The 25,243-nt window shown below is 37.7% G+C and overlaps 1 protein-coding gene across 2 annotated transcripts in view; it reads right to left on the reverse strand.

Moving 5' to 3' along the window:
* Nucleotides 1–25,243, reverse strand: part of GUCA1C (guanylate cyclase activator 1C) — a 58,618-nt gene that overhangs the window by 15,846 nt on the left and 17,529 nt on the right. For both annotated transcript variants that reach the window (XM_043995622.1, XM_043995621.1), the window contains exons 2-3: nt 12,847–12,996; nt 6,955–7,042 (exon numbers count right to left, since the gene is read on the reverse strand). In XM_043995622.1, the coding sequence (XP_043851557.1) occupies nt 6,955–7,042; nt 12,847–12,996 (238 nt within the window). The remainder of the gene's footprint in view (nt 1–6,954; nt 7,043–12,846; nt 12,997–25,243) is intronic.

Consider the following 25,243-nt stretch of genomic DNA (forward strand, 5'->3'; position numbering starts at 1 on the left):
TGAAGGGCAATGAGGGTTAAGTGACTTGCCCAGGGTCACACAGCTAGTAAATGTCAAGTGTCTGAGGTCAGATTTGAACTCGGGTCCTCCTGAATCCAGGGCTGGTTCGTTCTTTATCCACTGGGCCACCTAGCTGCCCCCTGCTCCTCTTTTTCCAAGGAAGTTCTATTTATTTTGTATATACTCACACCTGCATGTGTTGTAAGCTCCTTGAGAGGAGGAATTGTTTCATTTTCTTCTACTAGTATCCCCAGGGTCTGGCACATAGTAGATGCTTGCTTGATCAATTTACCTCCAGTTAAGAATAAGCCAAACAAATTTGAGGTCTTTCTTCCTCTTCCTTGTTGGATTGAAGCTTTTTTCAACCTGTATTTTCAATCTTCATTTGAGTACTTTATATTTAAGCCAAACTTAGATAAACTAGAAGTCTGAGGGGGAAATTTTTACCATCTAGTTTAGGTTTATTCTGTTAGTTAAGAGATTGAGGTACCTTCAAATTTACATTTTTACCACTTCATATTTAAAACAGATTTTTATTAAGATCTTTTGTTTTTATAGCATCAGTTCCCATTTTGTGCTTCCCTTCCCCTTTTCTCCTCTCAGAGAACCATTCCTTATAACATAGGATTTTTAAAAAGAGAAAAGAAGAAAAGGGGGACAAAAATTCCTCAAACATATCAAAAAAACATATAAAAAAAATCTAATGTGCAGGCAAAGTTCCACAGGAAACCTGACCTCTGCAAAAAAATAAAGGGAGACATCTTCTCATATGCTACTTTGTTTTTAAATAAGTAATCCAGCAACCTGCTGATATGTACCTTGCTATCTATCTTGACATCATACTCTAGTAGAGACAATTCAAAGTGTTGAGAGATATTTGAATGTCTTCTAAGTCTGTCTTCATGAAAAGTGTTATCTTGAGTCTTTTCCTACTCTGTTGTGGGATAGTTGTTTGTAATAGAGAACCTTTGATTTAGAGCCATACATGTAGTTCTGAGATATCAGGCCCGAGATTTTCTGCCAAACATTATCGAAACCTGAGTACTTTGTACCTTTCACACTGAAGACAGTATTTATCACTTCTTCCTCAAATCATCCCAGGGACTAGTTCTGGATTTGTTCTTGGGGAGTATGGTTTGCTGATACTTTAGGTGAAAAGAAGCTATAGAAGTTCACAATTAACTCATTTGCTCTGTTTCTCTGGGTTGCCCTCTCTCAGTTTTCATTTTTCAATGCCTCTGGTTGTCTTTGCTTCAGCCTTAAATCTTTTTGGATTTCTTTCCAGCTTTCCTTCCTTTCTGTCATCTCTCATAACTTTTTTATTCTTATTTCCTTAGAGAATTCTTTTATCATATTTTGGATGTTTAGTGTTCCTTATTCTTCTTGATTTCTTTCTTGAGTGTCCATACAAACATTACTTTTTATTATTATCTTCACCTTGTCTTCCTTAATCCTCAACTTTTTTCCTAATGAATCTCCTTCCCCTGACTCTGTCTGCCAAGCTAGCTTGAGGAAAGAATATTCCATAATTGTTCTCTATTTTCCTGTTCAGGCAGGGCTCTACCTTTGATGACTTTAGCTACAAAAACAACTCCTTCTTGAATGGCTGCATCTGTTTTTGTCTTTGAACTCTGTATCTTTGTAGATTCTCATAATTCATATCTCTGACCTCAGTGTTCAGTGATCTGATCTGGTGGCAATGATATCTAACAAAACTATTGCTATTTCTGTCAGCCTCTAATCAATCTGGCTTGGGGCAGCTGGCTGGAGTTCTTCACAGTCACAGGCATTATTGCCCCCTTGGAAATATTGTGTTCCTCAGACACATACTATTATTGGCTTCTTAAAAATTCATAAATATTTATTGAAATGAAAGATGTCCAAGAGGTTGGCAGGTACTTATTTAAAAACAAAGCCGGTTATAAGAAGATGTCTCCCTTTATTATTTATTTATTTATTTTTTGCAGAGGTCAGGTTTCCTGTGGAACATTGCATACATAACACTAGATTTTTTTTTAATATGTTGATCAGCTTTGAGGATTTTTTTCTCCTTTTTTTTTTCTTTCCTCTTCTTCAAAATCCTATGTTATAAGGAATGATTCTCTGAGAGGATAGAAGGGGAAGGGAAGCACAAAGAGGGGAATAATGCTGTAAATACAAAAGATCTTAATAAAATCTTTTAAAAATCTGCTTTAAATATGAAATGGTAAAAATGTAAATTTGAAGGTGCCTCTGAACCTCTTAGCTAGCAGAATAAATCTAAACTAGATGCTAAACCAAAATTTCCCCCTCAAACCTATAGTTTCTATAGATTGAAAACTCAGAAATCAGAGACAAGTATATTAAGGTCTCAGCATTTACCACTGGCTCCCCCAGAGGCATTAAACAATCTCACTCCTTTCAGAACTCTTCCACATTTGCCAATGAAGATTTCTTGATTACTTTCTTTCTGCCCACCAACCATGAAATCCCCGTGCAGTGCTGTAATGCAGTGACCTTTTCTATAATGCTCCTTTCAATTCTTCATAAACTATTTCCTTTGACTATTGCATCAGATGACTCATTTGCATTATGTTTAGCATGCATTCTCCAGGGCTAAATAGAGTGAGTCTGGAAGGGAGCATGATGAAGTGAAAAGAATATGAGACTGGAACATGAATTTTTCCAATTACTACCTACGTTACTTTAAGCAAGTCATTTTACCCCCTCTGGGCCATAGTTCCCTCATCTGCAAAATGAGCAGATTGTATTAGATGATCTCTAAATTCCACTCTGGGTTTAAATCCATTGATCTTACACACTTATGGCTGGGAAGAACACTTTAAGGTTTTCAAAGTGCTTTACAAATATCTCTTTTTATCCTCACAGCTCTGGGAGTTATGAGTTATTATTATCCTTATTTTAGAGGTGAGGAAACTGAGGCAGAGATGAAGTAACATGCCCAGGGTCACACGACTGGTAAAGTGTTTGAGGCTGGATTTGAATTCAAGGTATTCCTGACTCCAGGTCCAGCTTTCTGAAATGATGTCATAATTCTTGATTGACATCCAGGTTCTCCCTCCCCCTTCCCCCCAAGAGGAAATTCAACCCTGTCAGTTCTACTGTAGGTCTGTTGTTCTTGACTTTACTAGGGTACCACTGATCACTTTAATTTAAAAGTGCAACCAGTTCCTCTGATCTCATTCCATATAGGTCAGTGGCATTTACTTTGTTTCTTCATGGTAAATATTTACCCCAGACATGAACATTTATGAATGATGACTTACTACCCTTCATTTAAGGATTGCTTTGGCCTTTATCTGAATGGAATGAATTGGTCTTACGGATGATAAACAGTAGTTCAGGCCATGCTGTTTTCATGCTTCCTCTTGCTCTTCCTCTGTGTAGCTTTTGGGGCAGGAATTTCATGGGTAGGCATTGGGGATCTAGGGACATATTAGCCTAGGGGAGTATAATTTGACTAGCAGACTTATCTGGAAAATAGATTCCAGTTTGAAAACTACTAAGATCTGGACATATTTTGTCTTTTGTGTGTTTATGCACAAGGGCTGGAGTTAGCAGATAACAGACAATAATAGCCAAACATTTGTCTAGTTTGGCAGTCTATAGATCCTCACAACAACCCTTTGGAGCAGGTACTTTTATTATATAGCTTACAAAAGAGAAGAGATTAAAATTGTTTCCCCAAAATATACTTTAGAAAGATATTTCTAGATAAGTGTGTTTATATGAGCAACTTAGCTCTATTACAGAAGTTAGGGTCAATTGCTAAATAAACAGTATCGTAAGACTGAAAGTCTGGACCATAACCTCATAAGATTATTAATTATTTAAAAATAATGACCTCAACCATATAAACCCCATTGTACCTTATCATGCCAGGGATTCTGTGGGTTTTCATAAAGATGCAACTAAGGCTGGGAAGTCAATACTTTTCTCAGGGTGATGAAAATTAAAGGGGGTGCTGACAGAACTTTCAGCCCTTTAGTTCTAAGCTTTGCACCTACTTAATGAACATAAAAAGAGTAAAAATAAAAACGTGCTCCTTTTATTATCTCACTCCTCCATTAGCCTTTTATTGGTGATGATCTTTAATCTCTCCCCTCCCACCTCAACCCTCCATAACAGAGGCCTTATAGTGTCATGGGATCTCCAAAGGACAGGGTGTTGGCCCCTAGGGAAGGGGAAATTCTATGAGTCTGGTAGGTTTCTAAATGTCAGTCATTTCCTAAAGGTGTTTAAAATGAGTTCACAAATGGTCTATCACTAGTCCTTGGTTGGGCACAGGGGTAGTTTATTGTGTTCCAAGGGAGTAGAGAGAGACTTCTAGTCTGCCACTGACCTCAGGGATCTGAGATAGGGAGGACTTTGTGTTTTGTTTGTCCATGAACCCTTAAAGGCTGGGGTAGTAGATAATAGACAATTATAGCCAAACATTTATATTGGTTGGCAAAGTCTATAGATCCTCACAATAACCCTGTTGGGCAGGTACTATTATCATCTTGATTTTATAGAGGAGAAGATTGAGGATGTGACAGATTGGCTGACTTTCTCAGGGCCATAGGGCTAATAAACACCTGAGACCGAGGTTTTCTTGACTCTGAGTTGAGTACTCTATTATGCCACCTAACTGCCCAGAAGAACCAAAGCACAGAGGTTAATATGTACCCACTGAAACTATGAAATTTTGAGTTGATTCAGAGCAACTCAATGATCCATTATGAATCCAGAGGACTCATGATGAAACATGCTACCCACCCCCTGATGGTCAGTAGTGCCTACTATTTGCCAGGAACTGAAAGGTGATGGGTTCAGTACAGAATAAGTCACAAATATTCTTTTGAACATGGACAGTGTGTGGATTTGTTTTGCTTGACTGTAAGTTGTTACAAGGGTTTGACTTTTCTTTTCCAATGGGTGGGGTGGTGACAGGAAGATAAAACAAGTTTTTGTTCATTAAAAAATAAAATTTAATTTTAAAATAAATGCTATTCAAAATGACATACCCAATGCACTAAAATTCAAGTTAATTCCAAAATGGCATAACCCTTGTCAAATATGGGAAAATATAGGGCTTTCTCCCTTCCTGCCCCCTACTATACATATAATCTGTGTTCCAGTTAAATTGAACTCTTTCTCCTGAACCCACCCTGTGCTTCTAACACCTATATTTACACCAAAAGTTCTTGAACTTTCAGGTCTCAAGATGTCCTTACACTATTTTTTTCCCCTTACACTCTTAAAAATTATTGAACACCCCAAAGAGCTTTTCTTTATATGGTTTACACTTACCTATTTTTATAACATTAGAAATTAAAACTGATAAATTAAAAAATATTCACTATGTATTAAAAATAATAAATCCACTGTGTGTTACAAATAATGTTCTAATGAAAAATAACTAAAATTTTCAAAAACAGTGAGAAGAGTAGGATTGTTTTACATATTTCTGCAAATCTCTTAAATGTCTGGTTTAATAAAAATAGTTGGATTCTCATATCTCGTATCTTTTGCATTAAATACATGCAATATATTGTTTTGATTCAAATATATGCAAAAATCCTGCTTCATACAAACATGTACTTGGGAAAAGGATGAATATTTTAATAGGAAAATAATGTTTTAATATTATTATGAAAAAAGATTTGACTTGTTGATGCTCAAAAGGGTCTTAAGGTCCATACATTGTGAACTGCTACATTACACTATTCTCTGTGCTTGGTGCATCGGTTCCTTTTTAGCTTCTGCTGTTGAATCCTCCTTAGTCTTTAAAGATCTACTCAGATACCTCTTTCTCCTCCTGATTCCCTCCTAGTTCATAAGGACCATTTTCTATGTTTTTCTCACCCCTCTTGTTTACCTGTTTAATTCACTAATCAGGTACTTTGTATTATAGCTCTTTGTGTTGGTAGGCTATAATTTATTGGCAAATAATGTGCTTTATCTAACTTTTACATTTCCTTCAGCACTTAACTTAGGACTTTTCATACAACAGGAATCTAATAAAATATTAACATAATATCTGATAAAAATGTGGGGGGTCTTAGTGGACTGCAAACCAATATGAGTCAGCAGTCTGATATGGGCGGCATTAAAAAAATGAATGTGGGCTGTCTTGAGAGGCATAATTTTTAGGGAGGAAGTGATAATTCCTCCCGGGATAGACCACATGAGAATATGATATTCAATTCTTGAGTTCAATGTCATATGAGGATCTGTGAAGGAGCTAGGGATATTTAACTGGGAAAGAGTAGACTTAAGATGCTTGATGTTGCTTTTGTTGAGTTGTCTCGTTGGTATCTGACTCTTTGTGACCCGGTTTGGGGTTTTCATGGCAAGGATGCTAGGATGGCTTCTCCAGTTCATCACACAGATGAAGAAACTGAGGAAAACAGGGTTAAGTGATTTGCCCAGGGTCACACAGATAGTAATTGTATGAGGCCAAATTTGAACTCAGGTCTTCCTGACTCCAGGTCTGGCATTCTAACCACTGAGCCACTGTGCTGCCCACTAGGAGGTGTGATAGCTGTCTTCAAAAATTTTAAGGGCTATCATATGGAATATAGATTAAATTTGTTTTTTCCCAGAGGTCAGCACCAGGAACAATAGAGGAAGTTTTAAAGAGGCAAACAGAGGCTTAAGGTTAGGAAAAATTCCCCTCAAAATTAGAGCTAAACCAAAGTGGAATGAAAGGTCCTCCTCATTGGAAGTATTTAAACAGAGGTTCCAAATCAGATATGTTATAGTGAAGATCATTTCAGTTATGGGATGGAATAAACTGCTTTACAACTTTCCAATTCTCAAATTTTGTGGTTCTGTTATAAATGCTGAATTGAATGTATCTTCCCTTTTCATCACCATCCAGTTGAAAAATACATTTATCACTTCCTAACCCTAAATTCCCTCATTTATACACCATTAGAAAAATAATCCCAGGGCTAGTAACTGACTTACCATCATTATTTACATCAATCTTCTCAAATACCAAGTTGGCGAATTCCTGAACATTCAGGGTGTTTTGCCCATTGATGGCTTGTATTGCCTATAAACAGAAATATAAAGGATTCATACAGGATCAAGTCAAATATACACTCAGGGGAGGAAAGTTATGAATGGAATTAGGATTAAAGTTAGGATTAGGATTAGAAACAGAATTGTGTTGTTCAGTTGTTTTCCAGTTGTGTCTGCCTTTTTATGTCCCCATTTGGGGTTTTCTTGGCAAAGATCCTGGAGTGGTTTGCCATTTCCTTTTCCAGCTCATTTTACAGGTGAGGAAACTGATGCAAACAGGGTTAAGTGGCTTGTTCAGGGTAACATTGCTAGTGTTTGAGACTAGATTTGAACTCAGGAAAATGAGTCTTCCTGACACGCTATCCACAGTGCCGCTTAGATGTCTCTAAAAATGGAATTAGGGATTGTCTGCAATGTAGCTCAAGAGTGACATCTCCAGATTTTGGCCTACTCTTGTCCAAGGGAGATTGTGATTCCTGCTTTGAGGGGTGCATAAGAGAGAACATGGCTAGACACTTTTTCCTTCAATCTCTGAGAGGGATTCTGGACTAGAATCTCTATTATCCCCTTAAATATTGTTGATCTAGCAGTACAATCAATTCAAAACAAAAGGTGCTTCTCTGGTCACTAGCCTATAAGTGGAGAGACTACCTCTCAGTTTATGGCAACTGGCTTGGCCCATTCCAATATACACCAATTCATACAAAAGACCATCACATATAGCAAGAGATACTTAGAAAGTAAGTCCATTTATAAATTGGAGAAATTCCAAAGATAAGACTATTCCAAAAATTTACATAAGTGAATAAGCTCTGTGACTAGGAGCAAAATAAGATCATAACTTAAACCAAATAAAAGAAACCCCAGTCTTGGCGAAAGCAAAATTATCCTTCCAAAGTCTCCAGGTAGGAAAGTCAGAGACCTATTAATCAGTTAGCTTCCCCTATATTTCTATAGCTTCCAAAGTCTTTCTATTTCTCCCCAATAAATACAAATGGGGGGTGTTATATATGAATTTGTTTGATATTGCAGTATGCCAACTTTAATATTAGGTACTTTGGGATAATTGCTGACCTTATTCTCAGTAAAATATTAGTTTTGTCCCATCTTTACCACCTCCCTTCAACTTCCTTACACTGCTTAGTACCCAATTAGATGAGATGGCTCTATCAAGGATCTTCTTGTTAGGATTTTCCCTATTAGCCCCCTTATTCTTAAAGATGGTGCAATTTAATTAACAAATATTTACTAAGAGGTATGGAATATATCAAAGTCATTAATAGGAAGCCTTTCATCTGTTGCAAAAAAAATCAGGGATGGGTCAGCATGAGTATGGAGGGCAGTCCAATTGTGGGTTCAGTGATGCTCAGAAATCTGCCTTTGTCGGGGCCAGAATTCCTTCCCTGTCTCCTGAAAGTGGACCAAGCCAAGGAATGGGGTCACTTTGAAGTATAAAAACTGATGACAGAGACATTTAGATTGCTGTAGGAAGGAAATGTCTCATTACAACCAACAGGCCTAGATCAAAGCCCTAGCAGCCCCACCCTTGTTAGGCTTCTAGGAAAGATGCCAATCTTTGCTTATAGATCTAGAATTGGAAGTAGCTTCAGAGGCCCATTGAATCCAACTTCCTCATTTTATGGGACCGCAAAATGATGTCCAGACAGATTGTGACTTGCCTACAATCATACAGGTAGTAATTAGTGAAGCCAAAACTCAAACCCAAGTCTTCTGCTCAAAATTCAGCTCTTTCAGTTGATCTGTGTTGCCTTTCAAGTAAAGACATGATCCCTTCCTAGAATTTACAGTCTAATAGACTCTAACACAGATAACGGTAATGCATATCACATAAAGAATGCATTAGAGAGTTACAAAAATAGTAATTGGAGAAGTCATTACCAACTTAAGATAACCAGGAAAACTTCATAGAAGAGAGAGTGTTTGAAATTGACTTTCAAGAATGAATAATAACAATAACAATAATAAGAGCTAATTGCTAATATTAACTATATAAAACATCTTATGTCTATTGCCTTATTTAAACTTCATAACAGCCATGTGAAATGAGGTATTGCCCTGTGAAGTAAGAATTCAATAGGAAGAATCCATATTTAGGTCTCTTGGATTGATCATACTCAATAGACCCAGTTATTAGCCTATTACTACTTGAAAGGAGATGGGATAAAGAACTGTGTTTCAATAAAAGTTAAGAATATCATATTATATTACCTAGAAGGAACTAGGTCACTTCTAGCTCTAACTTTCTGGTCCAATCAATGTGTTTTATATATGAAGACCTGAAATAATTAACAGAATAACAGAATTGCTTAAGTTCACATAGTCATTACAAGAGCTTGGACTTGTATTCAAATCTTAGTGTCTGTTTCTCAACTCCTACTTAGCATTATCTTTTTTTTTTTTTACTTTTTGTGTGGCAATGAGGGTTAAGTGACTTGCCCAAGGTCACACAGCTAGTAAGTGTGAAGTGTCTGAGGCTGGATTTGAACTCAGATCCTCCTGAATCCAAGGCCAGTGTTTATCCACTGCGCCACCTAGCTGCCTCTAGCATTATCTTTTTACTTATAACTATGACTTCTGACTTTTCCATTAGCTGTTCTCCTGGTATTAGTTACTATTAACTTAATTTTGTTTCCAGGTGCTTTATTCTGGACTTTGTTACCTTGATTGGGACCAAGATTACCAATGGTGTCTCTTCTGAAAATTTTGCTAGGGTGTTAATGAATGAAACATGCTGAAAAGCACTGAAGAAGGTATAGGCATATACGGAATTTAGATGCTCTGTTCTGCATTGTTTCATAACAACATTAAAGCATTACAGCCAAGGTCCCCAAACAATAAAAAAAAAAAACCTTGTTAAAATGACAACTGATGACAGGGACTCAAATTGCTTCCATGCTCTGATTGACAGAGAGTGGAGTGAAACCCACTTAGGAGCCCTTAATAATATCCACCAACCAAAAAAAAAAGAGTGGTTCCTAGGCATCCCAGAGTGCTGGTAATAAATCAATATGACCCCAAACCTTCACCTTCTTCTTGTCACTGGATTTGGTAGTAAGGGGTATGGAAGCTAGGAAGATAGGAAAAGGAGATTTTATGAGACAGGCACAGGACTTGTTTCCTCCATCTATTGCCCAGACATAGGAGGACATACGTGTGACATGTTCTGCTTTCCCAAATGTCCTTCCACTAGATAATAGACCCTAGATCTCTAGGACAGCAAAGGAAAAATCAGTGGGCAAGGGGAAGTTGGAAGTACCATTTTAAATATTGTATAGGGGGACAGTGTGGTATAATAGAAACAGCACTTGATCAAACTCAGAGGATCTGGGTTCAAATTCCACTCCTGTCACATTACCACATTAAATGACACATGGGCAAGTCATTTAAACTCCCAGGGCCTTGGTTTCTTCATTTATCAAATGAAGCAGTTGGACTAATGACCTTTGAACTTCTTTCCAGATGTAGGATCCTATGCTTATGTCTTTGTAAAAGTGATATCATTTTAATTAGGGCTACTAGCAATTTATTTCATATTTATATGGCACATACTAAGCAGGTATCCTTTAAAATGTTGCTGGTAGTATATTTAAATTGGAGAGCACATTTCAAAACTTAAAAAAATATGCTTATATCTCTCAGGCCACTAGCAAACATTTCATCCTACTATACCTGATGATAAAATTTTGGCATACCTCTGGCTAGAGGCATTTCAAGGTGTCAAAGTTGGTGAGGGAAAGATAGACACACATATACACTTACAGAAACACATACACAATGCATATCTATATGTATACACATATGTATACTACATATGTACATATACAGTTGACTTAATATGATATATTTATATCAATGACAGTAAAGAGTATTAGAGACCTGACCTTGGAACCAGGGAACATGGGCTCAAAATTTCTGAGTCTAACATATATAGCTCTGTAAGACTATAAATTGCATAACAGTTGCCTATCTGTATTGGTAGAAGGATTTTCCTCTCTGGGAATTCCCTACTCTAGTGTTATAAAAAATCAAATAGAAATAGGAGGAGAGGTCACCAAACCATATATAAGGATCCCTGCAGGCAGCATATTAACTTAGCAAATGACATATTAACATTGTCTGTGTACTATTGTATTTTTATTTATTTTGTTAAATACTTCCCATTTTAAGCATTTTAATCTGGCTTGGGCTTAATTTGAGAATGTTACTTATTTGACACCTCTGCCCTACACTAATGAAATCACAGGTCCATAAAACCCTTCAGATCAGAAACTTTTTAGCTTTTGTCTCTAACCTAAGGGCCTTAGGTTGTTCTTTGCAATAATTTGAAAATAAGAAGGGAAAGGTGTCCACGGGGAATGGCTGAACAAATTATGGTATATGAACGTAATAGAATACTATTGGTTTATAAGAAATGATGGAAGGTACAGTTTCAGAGAAACCTGGCTAGACTCATATGATGTTGTTGTTGTTGTTTGTTGTTTTTTCTCTTTTGTGGGGCAATGAGGGTTAAGTGACTTGCCCAGGGTCACTAGTAAGTGTCAAGCGTCTGAGGCCGGATTTGAACTCAAGTCCTCCTGAATCTAGTGCTTTATCCACTGAGTCACCTAGCTGCCCCTAGACTCATATATTGCAGAGTAAACAGAACCAGGAGAACTATTTGTGCAATAATAGCAACATTGTAAGGACAAACAATGAGGGATTTAAGAACTCTGATCAATGAAATAACCAAATATGATTCTAAAGGACTAATGATGAAAAATTTCACCTCCCTCCTGAAAGAGAGATGATGGACTCAGGCTATAGCACGAAAAAATAGAATTTTGACAAGTTTTGCTTGACTGCAGATTTGTTACAGGGTTGTTTTCCTTTCTTTTATTTTTCTCCTACTGGGGAGGGAGGGAGAAAAAAATAGATTTTTATTAGTTGAAAAAAGTACAATTAAATTAAGATTTAATCGGGGCAGCTAGATGGTGCAGTGGTTAAAGCACCAGCCCTGGATTCAGGAGTACCTGAGTTCAAATCTGGCCTCAGACACTTGACACTTACTAGCTGTGTGACCGTGGGCAAGTCACTTAACCCCAATTGCCTCACTAAAAAAACCCAACCAAACAAACAAAAAAAAGATTTAATTAAAATGTACTTTGCACATATAAGACATTTCATACATGTTTGTTTAACTGAATTATAACAACTATCTTCAATGCAACAGCCCTGAGGAGAGCTATTTCAGGCACTCAGGCATTTTTGAAAGGAAGATATTTTGGAGCAGGGAACCCTTTCTTGGGTATTCTTCTACTTCAACCAAATAGGCAACTGCCCACTCTGTCTTCATATCTCTCTATCTCTAGATATAGACATCTATCTATCTATCTATCTATCTATCTATCTATCTATCTATCTATCTATCTATCTATCTATCTATCTATCTATCTATATCTCTCTCTCTCTCTCTCTCTCTCTCTCTATCTCCCTATCATCTAATCTCTCTCTCTCTATCTATCTATCAGTCCTAGGGACTCCCTCCAATGTTAATTCTAGCCAGCTCATTTATTTGATGTTGATGACAATTCTATGCTCTATTAGTGAAGGTTGGAATGGACTCTGGTGTGAAAATGCCGATTTGCAGTTGCAAATGCCTGGTACCCTCTGGTGGCCATGGTAAGCACCTTCCCCCTCAGCTCAGAATGTTCATTCAAGCAAGTCCAAACTGCCTGGAAAGATGCCCTGAAAAGCCATTGATTCCATTGGGTGGGAAAATCTGCCTGGCTATATGATGTCCCATAGCACCAGCAAACAGAGCATTTACAGTCTTACCATGAAGATGTTCAGTAGCTCCTTTCTGTCAATAGATCCATTTCCATCAGCATCATAGAGTTTAAAATACCACTTCAATTTCTGGTCCATCTTCCCTTGTATAACCAAATTTATGGCGGCAATAAACTCTAAAAAGTCGATAAATCCATCCTACAGAAAGGGAGGGGTGAAAAGGGAAATGGATGTTTAACCAGAGCAGTCGGCTTTTATTTGGATAGCAATCTTTCATAAGCGGGACCTTTAACACAATACTACATAATCCCATAAAGAACCCAGCATGTCAATTTTCCTTGGGGCTTAACTCTTTAAAAGGAAGATACTCATATGTTCCCTTGAAAGAAGCATGGAAAGAAAAAAAATACCTCATTGCCTCTATGATAAAATGTATAATTCCTCTGGCATTTAAAGCCCCTCACAGTCTCACTCCAACTTATCTTTCCACATGGATTTCCATATTCCTTTGCCCAGTGCACTCTATTACTGTAGCCAACTTGGACCATTTATTTACTGGGCCATAACATTCCATCTCCAAAACAGTGTCTCTCTGTTCCTGAAATGTTATCTCCTCACCTCTGCCTCTTGGAATTCCCAGATCATTTTAGTGTTCCAATCAAGAGCCACCTCCTATAGAAATTAAACTGAGTTAAATGGAAACTGACACAGATGGTGGGGCAATGGATAGAGCCCTAGGTCTGTAATCAGAAAGACCTGAGTTCAAATTCAACCTCAGGTTTTTACTAGATGTGTGTGACTCTAAGCAAGTAACTTAACCTCTGATTGCCTCAGTTTCCTCAACTGCAAAATGAAAATAATAAAGCAGTTCCCTTGCAGGCTTGTTCTGAGGACCAAATAAGATATATGAAAAAGAAAAAAAAAAGTGCTTAGCAGAGTACCTGGCACATAGTAGGTGCTTAATAAATGTTTCCTCCCTGCTCTGTTCCTCCTCCCTCCACTTGCCCTAGATCAAGTTAAATGTCTGAGGTAGGACATGAACCCAGGCATTTCTGAGCATTTCCAAGTCCAGTGTCCTCTCTATTATATTGCACTCCATATCAGAGATTATGGTGTCTCTTGTTTGAAGTCTACTTATTTTTTTAGAGGCCTGAGCATTGAAAAGCTGATTAAAATCAGTCCCTTCATATTCCTTTACACAGAATCTGCCAGATAGTTATTTTGCTTAGTATCTTTTAGAAGTATATGCGAGGTGAGTTATTTTTTAAAGACTTCAGGCACAGTTTATACATGGATGTACTGTAGATTTGCCAACGTTAACTAATTCTTTTTGATCATATTTCTCTGAATAGACTTTCTGATCCATGGTCCCTTACTCTATAAATATTTTGGCCTGGTACTCCCTGATATCTCAGTATACATTTTTTAAGGCTGGTGTGCTAGCTGGAATGCTTTTACAAATACATGAAATTGGATCAATAAAGGATACTGGGGGGTAGAAAGGGAGTAGGGAGGAAGGGTTTTAGTATGTGACTCTGTATAGGGTGCTACCTCTGAATTTAACATAGCAAAACTTTCTGTCAAGCATTTTCTCTGAGTACAAAGAGTACCCAGTTGTACTTTATGAAATCAAGTTGTAGCATAAATGATTCTTCCACTTTGGAAATAAAGGGCTCTGTATTACAAAACCTCATTCCAGGGCCTCCCAAAGAACACAATGATGTGTGTGTGTCTGGCTCAGGTCCTGAGTTTTTACATCTTTTTTTTTTTTTTTGGTACAGATCTGTAAATAGGCACCTGTTCAACCCAGCAGTTGTAATGACAGTGTTAGACAATCACAGCATCCTGGATTTCTCAGGCTGACTGACATGCTGTTTCTCCATAGCCTCATTTTCAAAATGCAATACACATTCAGTGGCTACAGTGCTGGATTTTTATGTGTCGTGATTTATCAGCCCTAGCTCATCCTCTCAATGAATTAAAAATTGCAGCTGGGGACCTTTATTGATAATAAACCCTTACCTTTGGTCCATATCTCTGACCCATAGATCACAGGCTCTTTGTTATAAATCCATGGAGGAATGTTGTCTAGAGCAAGGTTGACCTCAGGCAAAATTAGGAAGTGGGAAATGCTTGTCTTGGAGGTGATTTTTCCCACTTTGGCATTCTCTCCTCACCCCAGGGACGTCCCTGGATTACCCCGTCTCCTTCTCCTTAGTCTTTATCCCTCACTACCAAGCAGGGCTATCCTGGGGCTGTTTGGGGCCTAAAGGCAAAATACAGAACGACTTCTACATATCTAATACTGGTACATCTTGAAATGATGTTAAAATTACTATCCAAGGCAGCATTGAAGGAAAAAGAAATTAAAAAGGGACACCTGACTATGTGTGTGTGTCTGGAAATCGAGGATGATTGGGCTTTTAGACGTTATTTTTGTTTTCAGTGTCAGCTACTCCTTTCTCTTTGCCTCTCTCTAGTCACTATCTATCCCCTAGTAGCAGGGAAATAATAGCTGACATGTATACAGTCCTTTAAAATATGAAAAAAACACTGAACATATATCTCATTTGATTCCAATTTATCCTGCATATATCTTGCTTTGTATATCTTTTTGTATGTAGTCCTCCCCCCATTAGATCATTTCTTTCTTTAAATCTATTATTTTTTATAATTCTTTTTAAAAAAAATTGAATTTCAAATTCTCTACTTTCCTCTTGCTGCCCCCTCCAACGAGGCAAGCAATATGATATAAATTATATATGTTAAATCATGCAAAAGACATTTCCATAATAACCATTTTGCAAAATAGAAGTAAGAAAGATAAAGTGAGAAAATTATTCTTCAATTTGCACTCAGAGTTCATCTGTCCCCTCTCAGGAGTTGGATAAATTTTTTTTCAGCATTTTTGGAATTGTCTTGGACCACTGTATTGATCAGAGTAGCCAAGTTTTTCACAGTTGATGATCATTACAATTTTTTTTTTTACTGTGTAAAAGGATCTCCCACTTCTTCTCTCTTCACTTTGCATCAGATCATATAGGTCTTCCCATGTTTTTTTTCTGAAGCCACCTTCTTGTCATTTCTTATAGCACAATAGTAGTCCCATTACAGTTATATCCCACAATTTGTTCAGTCATTTCCTCAGTTGATGGGCATCCCCTCCATTTCTAATTCTTTACCACCACAAACAAACTCCTATAAATATATTTTACATATAGGTCCTTTTCCTTTCATCTCTTTTATTTTTCTGGGTCAAAAGGTATACACAATTTTATAGTCCTTTTAGCATGGTTTCAGGTTGTTCACCAGAATTGTTGGACTAGTTCACAACTCCACCAACAATTCATTAGTGTACTTATTTTCTCTCATCCCCTCTAGCATTTATAGGTGTGAGGTAGTACCTCAGGGCTGTTTTAATTTGCATAACTCTAATTAATGGTAATTTAAGGCATTTTTTCATATAGTTTTATATAGCTTTTGATTTCTTTGATTTTTTGTCACTTGGGGAATGGCTCTGATTTTTTATGTTTGACTCAGTTCCCTATTGTTTGGGAAATGAGGCCTTTCTCAGCAAAAGTTGCTATAAAAATTTTTGATATTATTTCACTGTGGTACCTTTTAGTAAAATATAGTTTCCCTACTTATTTCTTTTAATTAGGTCTATTTTTGCTTTTGCTTTCTCCAAGAACATGATTGCTACTTTTTTTTTTTTACATCAGCTGAATCATACCTTCTGCTCCAGCCCCTTATTTTAACTCTGTATGTGAGCTTTTCCATTTCCAGCGTGTCTCTTGTACCCAACATTGTTGGATTCTAGTTTCTAATTGCTTCTGCTATCTGCTTCCATTGTATGGGTAAATCCATCACATTCATATTCACGGTTATGATTACTAACTACATATTTCCTTCTATCTTATTTTCTTCTATTTATCCTTCTCTCTTTCTTTATCCTGTCCCTCCTCAAAGATTTGTTTCGCTTCTGACCATTACTTCTCTTAATCCACCCTCCTTTATATTTCATACCCCACCCCCCACCCGCCATTTTATATTGTTCTCCTTCTATTTCCCTGTTGGGTAAGATAGATTTCTATAACTGAGTGTGTATTATAATATTTATTGATTGACTTATTCTCACAATGACCCTGAGAGGTAGTATTATCTTTCCCCATTTTACAGATGTGGTAAGTAAGGGTTGGGGAAGTTAAATGACTTGCCTATGGCTGTACAATTGCTAAGTCTCGGGGTAGGATTTGAATTTAGATCTTTCAAAATGTAAATCCAGCAATATAGCTATTTGTCAAGTTGTTTCCTTAGTAATCCTCCAAGAGATGTTCCCCAAAGTTTGGGGCCTGTTGAGGACCACTTTGCTTAGTGGAGGGCATTGTCTCTACATCCAGCCAGCCCTAGATTGTATTTCACACCCCATTTAGCCCTCCACTCAGGACACTAGAGCCTATCCAGGCCTTTTGCCATCTATGCTGCTTCTACCTTGTGTCTTCGTCTTCCTACCTGACCTCCCAAAATTAAGTATAAACTCAGTTTTGGGACCCACTCTAGGGTTGAGCTGTCCTCATTACTGGGTAAGAGCAGGCTCACCTGGACCATTATATCTAGACTGCTTCAGAATGTTTCCTACTTAATCCATGTATCCACAAGGAAACCAGGGAGGACCTACCTTGATCTCTGTCCACTTCTTCTTTTGGGAATGATAATGAAATCAATACTTCAATTGTAATTAGAATGAGCAGTACAATCCGGCTCTTTGTCCACTCACAATCCCTGTAACTCCTTAAATCAAAAGTCAATCCCTCGGCCACCATTTCTGTAGAGACGGTGCCTCCTCTTACTGAAATGTAAGCTTCTTGAGGTCAGGGACCATCCCTTTTATATTTGTGCCCCCAGCATCTAGTACAGTGTATAGCACAGAGAATATACTTAACAATGGTTTTCTAGAATCCCCATCACAGAAGTCCTTCCAGAAATCCCTGAACAGGTACTTTCCAGCTTTGACTCACTTTCCTCAGAAACAGAAGGCTACTTTGTGGTTCCCAAGGAAAGGCCCATGCACAGTCCCTTCCTTAAGCATTTCCAGGCCCATTTCTCATGGTTGTTAACTGGAAAATCATCCACAAAAGTCTGGTATGTACAAGGTACCTGTGTTGGTTTGCACATGTGTACTCAGGTGCACAATTCCTGGGGAGCTTTAGCAAACCTATTATGGACTGTTCTTCCCAGGTTTCCATAACAACCTTTCATTCAACAATGGTTTGTGTCACTTTATGAGTTTCATTTCAATCATCACATTTAAAATGTCATCAAAATGATGAATTGCAGCAGGCAACACAAGGCAGCATTTCAGTAACAACGCTTGACATTTTATGATGAGGCGCTGTGGGTAGCCACAGAGTCTTGTACTTACATTTCATTCCAGCCCACTAGCCCTGTGCAAACATTACCTGGAGAGGAGCATGACCATTCTTGTTTTGTTGTTCTAAAACAGGCAGCCCCACTACTCTATACACTGACCTCTGGGGCAGCCAAGGCTGGCTGTGAACAAAGCCATGCGTATTTAGTTCAACAATCCACAACCTTTCTAGAAAACAACTGCCCACAGGGAGACATATCCTGTTTTCACTATGGTTACCATTATCTTGTTACATAATCAGACACATTAGCACTGAGGTATAGGGCTAGATCTTACTGATTTCCATTGCCTATTTTCTTTTTTTTCTTTTTTTCAAGAAAGTTTTCAAAAGAGTTTGCATTGTGTGGGGGATATAGATGACTTGATTTAAGAAAAATCATTGTTTGTCTCCTGAAATTAAGGGCAAGTGAGGGAAAAGAACAGAATTGCATAATGTTAATTCTGGAAAGAATCTTAGATTAATTAATCAAAAGTCCTTATTTTATGCCCGAAGAAAGCAAAACCTACAGAGGCTTAGTGACTTGTCAAAGGCCAAACATCTAGTTAGAACCTGTATTTGCTAACTTTTAAGTGTTGAGGGGGAGTAGGAACCAGGATTCCTTATCTCATTCAGGCTGGAAGAGGAGCAGCTACTCATGAGCCTGATCCCCAAGCTGATCAGCACAAAAGCCTTGACCTGCTCCATTTTCTGACCTGAGTTGGTTTGTCTCTAGTTAGGAAGGCTGCTGTCTTTTGACTCTTAGGGACTCACCATATTGATACCAGACTCAATATGAACACCTGATTGACTTTAGCACTACTGCATCTCAGAATTCCTGAGCTCAGATGATCCACCAACTTCAGCCTCAGGTAGCAGGGATTACAGGTATGTGCCACTATGCCAGCCTAATCCAATGTTCATTCTATTGGTTATATTGGGAGGAGAGGTTTCTGTAACATGCAAGCTTAGATCAGTACAACCTTTTGTGAGCCTCCAAAGGTTTTCCCTTTTTGTGTAAAAGGAGTGAGATGAAGGAAAGCCCTATACTCCTCAAAGAGAAATACAACAATGAAATATCCATTCCATCAAGAACTATATTACTGTGAGACTTCAGGTTTCAAGGGTCAAGCCTGATGGAGCCAACACTTTGAGTTTCTGTGGTATCCTGTGCTGCTGTGAAGAGGTGGTGAAGACCTTTTACCCGAATGATCCCTAAATAGATTCCGTGACCTGGATATAAGCATCATAAACATATTAAAGAACCATTGAAGGAGCTACCTTTCACATCTATGGATAGAGGATGAGTTTCTGATCAAATGAGGGACAAGGAAGATTAGAGGAGATAAAATAGAAAATTTTGATTGTATGAAACTGAAAAGGTTTGAACAAATGCAGTTAGGTTAAAATTAGAAGAGACACAATTAACTGAAAAATCACAGCAAATTTATCTCTGACAAAGATCTAATGCCATATCTATCTACACATACACACATATATAGCATTATATAAAATCTATATGTCATTGATACAAATGTGGAATAACAACCATTCCCAAATAAAGAAATGGTCATGGATATGAAAAAGAAGTTTTTAAAAGAAAAAAGGAAAGTTATGAACAGTCACATAAATATCCCATCACTAATAATAACTTAAATGTAAATTGAAATAACTCAGAAGTTCTTCCTCATATTCATCAGACTGGTAAGGATGAAGAAGAAAAATGACAATTGTTGAAGGGCCTGTAGGAAGATAGGCAGAGTAATGTATTGTTGTTCCAACCATTTTGGAAAGCATTTGGAACTATACTCAAAAGTCAATAAATTGGCCATACCATTTGACCTAGCAATACTGCTTATAAGCATGTACTCCAGTAAGATCAAAGACAAAATATTTATAGAAGCTGTTTTTGTTATAAAAAAGAACTGGGAATGATGTGATTGCTCATCAATTGGGAAATGGTCAAATAAATTATAGTATATACAAGTAATGGGATATTATTGTGGCAATAACTAGATCAATATAATGACCAATCACAACTCCAGAAAACTGATGATGACTCAAGCTTCCCACTTCTTGGCAGACAAACAGAATGAGACAGATATTTTCAGATATGGCCAATGTGTGTATTTGCTTTGTTTGATTACACCTATTTATTACAAGAGAGCCTTTTTCATAGTGGTGGAATTGTAGGGGAAGAGGTGGGACAAGGGCTCATAGTGATATTGATGCAAAAAAAAAAAAAGAAAAAAGAAAAAATGTCAATAAGACATTTAAAAATGCACAAGATGGAGCAGAAGAAAATTCAGAGGAGGTTACAAACAGGGCAGTGGTTGAACTAACATGTTAAATCTGAAAAAGACTATTTAGAAAAATCCAAGCTGTACAAAGTAGAAGTTCATGGTTCCATAAGAAGTCTTATTTTCTTGTTCTATCTTCTTTACTGAAGTGTAGTTCATGTTTCTTTATGTTTGTCAAGTAGGGGCAGCTAGGTGGGGCAGCTGGGTAGTACAGCGGATAGAACATTGGCCCTGGAGTCAAGAGCACCTGAGTCAAATCTGATCTCAGATACTTCCTAGCTGTGTGACCCTGGGCAAGTCACTTAACTCCGATTGCCTTAAACATCCAGGGCCTATCTTCAGTTGTCCTGATATATGGCTCTTGAGGAGAGAGTGAGTTTGGAGACATTGAATAGTCCTCCCTCACTTAAATCCAATTGACTGCAAGTCATGCATTGATGTCATGACATCAATTGATGTCATGGTCCTTTTTGGAAATGAAGGACAAACAACAGCAATGTTTGTCAAATTCATAATAATAAAAAGAAGGAAAAAGATAAAAATGGTGAGGAGTAATTAGAAGCCAAGCCACATGGTAGAAATATCAAGAGGTCCCACTTCATGGATTTGACTAGATGCAACGCTGAGAATTAAATTAAAGAGTAGATGTCCAGCTGAGCTGGGCAGGTTGAAGAGTTAACCTGGAGCAAAGTCATGAATTAACTTTGGGGCCAGTTGTCAGTTATGAAGCAGCAGAATAGCGCCGACTGTTATCTCCGCAGGCAAGGGTAAATGATGCCCAAAAGCTATGAGTGATGGACCTCATGGCTGCCAAGAGGTTACGCTTTCCCCCCTAGTTTGCAGATGGGAGGAAAGAGAGGAAACTTTCTCTCTGAACTATGATGGGAGAGACACAAGTGAGAACTTGCTCATTTGTAGGATAATTATGGAGGATGTTTTTAATCTTTTCTTTCATTTTCTTGTTTTAATTACATGACTTTGCTGAGTCTATGCTGCTTCTCATCTAGGTTTCTTTATGATTTCAATAAAAAATTGTTCTTGTATCAGGTTAAGTTTATTTCCTTTTTTTGAATAGGATTATGAAAGTGGTAGATTAGGGCATCCTGTAAATATAGTTAGAATCAGGAGAATCATGTTGTAAAAGGTATTCATGTTATTTTTTGCAGGAAAGGTAGAGAATTGAGGGCTAGATAATACAATCCAATAAACTCAAACCTGGTTGAGTTGCCAGACTCAAAGAGTGGTGATTAATAGTTTAATGTTAACTTGTATAAAAGTATCTGGTAGAGGGCTCTAGGGATCTGTGCTTGCTTCTGTGGTATTTAACATGTTTATTGATGACATATATATATAGGCATAGATGGTATGCTTGTCAAATCTACAAGTGACACAAAGTTGGGAGGAAGAATTAACAGTGTATAACAGTCACAATCTAAAAAGACCTTGTAATGGTATGATATTGGGCTGAAATCTAATACATTTACATTTATTAAATTCCATTTTAAGTCTTAATAGGTTAAATAATAAATGTTACCAGTAAAAGATGGGAGGGGGCAGCTAGGTGGCACAGTGGATAAAGCACCAGTCCTGGATTCAGGAGGACCTGAGTTCAAATATGGCCTCAGACACTTGATACTTACTAGCTGTGTGACCCTGGGCAAGTCACTTAACCTTCATTGCCCCACCAGGGGAAAAAAAAAAAAAAGATGTGAGGAGGCTTCCCTAGGCAGAAGCTTGTCAAAAAAAATCTGAGTATTTTGGTAAATATTGAGCTCCATAGGAATTAACTGTGATATGACAAACAAGAAAGCCAACGGGATGTTAGGCCACTTTTAAAGAAGTATAATATTGAGGAATATGAAGAAGAGAGCTCCAGTGTAGTCTGCCTCATTCAGACCACATTTGAAGCATTGTATTCAGCTCTTCATGTCATATTTTTGGAAGGCCATTGGTAAAGTGGAAATCATTAAAAGGAGGGCAACCAGGACTTTGAAGACCTTAAAATCAGGTGAGGTGAGGATTAGTTGAAAGAAATAGTGGGGTTTGCCCTCCAGAAGGGAAGACTTTGTGGAGAATGATAGCTATCTTTAAGTACTTCAAAGAGTGTCCCATCAAAGAGAGATCAGGCTTTTTCTCCTTCACCCCACAGTGCAGAAGCAGAATCAATTATTGGAAGAAACAGAAAAATAGGTTTTGACTCAACATAAGAAAACTCTTTAACACTTGGGGCTTAATAGAAGACCTCATGAAGAAGAGAGAGAATAGGAAGGAGTTGCTGACCTGAGGAAAAATAAATCTATCATGGGATCATAGATTTAGATCTGGAAGAGACCTAGGAGGTCGTCAAATCCAACTCTTTCTTTCTATAGTTGAGGCACAAAGAGGTGAGGTGACTTGTCCAATGTCACAACATTAGTAAGTGTGGTGAGATTTGAATCCAGGTCTTCCTGATTCCAAGTCTAGTGTCCTCTCCATTAAATGGGACTAACCTGAAGAGGCAAACGGAACGATGCTGACATGTAGAGAAAAGAGATACTTTTAAAGACTATTTACATCTTAAATAACTTCTGATTTAAAATAATTGTCCAAAACTGGTCATTCTGATAGACAAAATGAAGTAAAGTCAGAGAATGAGCATCAGAATTACTGTGAGTGTAGTATACACAGTTATAGTATAGTGGAAAATACATAGGACTTGAGTCAGAAAGACTGGATTCACATTGTGTGATTCTCGGCAGGTAACTTCTGTGACTCAGTTTCCCCATCTCTAAAATGGGAAGGTTGGATTTGCTGGCCTCTAAGATTCCTGTTAACATTAAATTTCTGATTTTCAGATCCAAGCTTGCAGCAAATGGGCATTTATAATATTTACACACACTTGAGAAATTTCTCAGGAAATGTGATATATGCGCCATTCATGGTTTTATTGGTTTATTTCTTCTCATCCTTTTCAATGGAGTTAAAATAGAAATGGTCCCGGGACATATTGCTATCCTATTCTTTTATATTTAATGTTCTTGTGACCATTGCACAGGTGGATAAAATTACTACTTTTCTGTAATTGAATACATGTATTGGGATACAAACAGCTTTTGTAAGCCCAATAAAATCATCTCCAGTAGCAGACAGAATGATAGAGATGATAATATGAACCTCATTCTGTTTTCCCCTTCTCCCCTCCCCATGGTTTGATTTTCTTTTGTTGGATTTATCTCTATATTTTAAAAGCATTTTAATCTACTTTGGAAATTTTGAGTCTTTGGCATGGAGACATCTTTTTTTTTCTTTTGTTTTTTTGTGTTTCTTTTTTTTTGGTGAAGCAATTGGGGTTAAGTGACTTGTCACGCAGCTAGTAAGTGTCAAGTGTCTGAGGCTGGATTTGAACTCAGGTCTTCCTGACTCCAGGGCCAGTGCTCTATCCACTGTGCCACCTAGCTGCCCCATGGAGACATCTTTTTAAAGCACTCAGGTATATGAAAAAGGATTCTTTGGAAAACACTTGGGACAGCTAGGTGGCACAGTGGATAGAGCACTGGCCCTGGAGTCAGGAGGACCTGAGTTCAAATCCAGCCTCAGACACTTAACATTTACTAGCTGTGTGACCCTTGGCAAGTCACTTAACCCCAATTGCCTCACCAAAAAAAAAAAAGGAAAACACTTATCATTATGGACTCCTAATTATTAACCCCTAGATAGCCCAATGCTGGGACTTGGTGAAATGTTTCCAACTATTTTGGCTGTTCTATTTATTCCCCTAATAAAGATTACTATGGTAATTTGGCTTTCCTGTATAAAAGTAGGGATAGAGTGAGCCTGTTTTCTAACGTCTTGATCAATACTGAATGAATTGAAAATATGATGTCCAAAGCTGTCTGACAGATCAGCCAAGAGATCGGCATATCTTACATGCCTGGAATGCCTTCTCTCTTTATATTTTCCTCATAGATAATAATAATAACTATAGGTAACATTTCTATAGTGTTTACCATCTGCTAGGCACTGTGCTAAGTGCTTTAGAATTATCATCCCATCTGGGCTTCACAACAACCTTGGGAGCTAGGTGCTATTATTATTATTCCCATTTACGTGTGAGGAAACTGAGGTTACAGCTGAGACAGAGGTCAAGTGAGTCACATAGCTAGGAAGGGTCTGAGGCTAGATTGAATTCAGGCTTTCCTAACTTCAGGCTCATGCTCTGTCTAGTATGCTACCTGGTTGCCTGTTCTCAAGGAGAGGTTCAAGCATCTTCTTTTGCATGAAGACCTTCCTCTTCCAACTAATGGCTAGACCCTTCCCTTTCAAGCCTTCTATTTAATTACTTTGTAAATATATGCATACATTATTCACTTTATTTTTATTTATTCATTTATTCACTTTATATCTATAATACACATGTCTATATATGTATATATACATATATATATATATATACACATACACACAAATACAGAAACACACACAAATGCACACACAATACATACTTGCCTACAGACTTATCTCCTGACCCTGGTCCTTTAGGCCTCTTCTCCCATTGGTGTGCTCTTCCAGGAATTTCCATTTTGGGTAAGGCCTCTAGACAAGCTATTCTTCATTCTCAGGCTTTTACCACCAAATCTCAGCTGCCTCCTGACTTTACTCTTTTGGGCCCCTTCTCCCATTGGTGGGTTCTTTCTAGAAGCTCTATTTTGGAGAAGGACCCCGGACCATCCATCTCTCATTCCCTGACCACACCACTATGCT

Source organism: Dromiciops gliroides, chromosome 3 (genome assembly GCF_019393635.1).
Source record: "Dromiciops gliroides isolate mDroGli1 chromosome 3, mDroGli1.pri, whole genome shotgun sequence".
NCBI classification, from domain to species: Eukaryota; Metazoa; Chordata; class Mammalia; order Microbiotheria; family Microbiotheriidae; genus Dromiciops; species Dromiciops gliroides.